The 451-nt window shown below is 51.7% G+C and overlaps 1 protein-coding gene across 1 annotated transcript in view; it reads right to left on the bottom strand.

Moving 5' to 3' along the window:
• Nucleotides 1–321, bottom strand: part of LOC106820114 (uncharacterized gerABC family protein DDB_G0290879-like) — a gene marked incomplete at both ends in the record, with an annotated part of 4,979 nt that extends 4,658 nt beyond the window's left edge. Inside the window, one exon of the mRNA XM_014824664.1 lies at nucleotides 104–321. Coding sequence (XP_014680150.1) covers nucleotides 104–321 — 218 coding nt within the window. The remainder of the gene's footprint in view (nucleotides 1–103) is intronic.
• Between the last annotated feature and the right edge of the window lie 130 nt (nucleotides 322–451).

Here is a 451-nt window from a genome sequence, read left to right as displayed (position 1 = left end):
ACCTAGACTTACAGAAACATTCTCTCCCACTCAATGACAGGAACTTTCCCCCCTTCAATAACCCTTACACACAGGACCCTTCCCACATCTCTCCCTCACTCACCTGCAGTTGCTGGAGTCGTCATTGTTGTAACAGGAGCCGCTATAGCTGAACGTTCCGCTACTGTTGTTGTTATTATTATTATTATTGTTGTTGTTGTTGTTGTTGTTGCGTCGGTGGTAGCGGCGGATGAGGCTGCGGGTTACTGTAGGTCCGCTCATGTTGAGTCGTATCACCATGACGCTCAGGTTCTCCTTCGAGCCGTAGCTCTGCGCAATGTCCTGCAGAGACGAGAGGAAGGAAGCCAGGTAATGCGATGCGAGAGAGAGAGGGGGAGAGAGAGGGAGAGAGAGAGAGAGAGGCAGAGAGCGAGAAGAGAGGGAGAGAAGGAGATAGGAGAGAGGGAAGCGG

The sequence above is a fragment of the Priapulus caudatus genome, unplaced genomic scaffold (genome assembly GCF_000485595.1).
Source record: "Priapulus caudatus unplaced genomic scaffold, Priapulus_caudatus-5.0.1 Scaffold7167, whole genome shotgun sequence".
NCBI lineage: Eukaryota > Metazoa > Priapulida > Priapulimorpha > Priapulimorphida > Priapulidae > Priapulus > Priapulus caudatus.
This window is presented reverse-complemented; position numbering and strand designations above follow the sequence as displayed.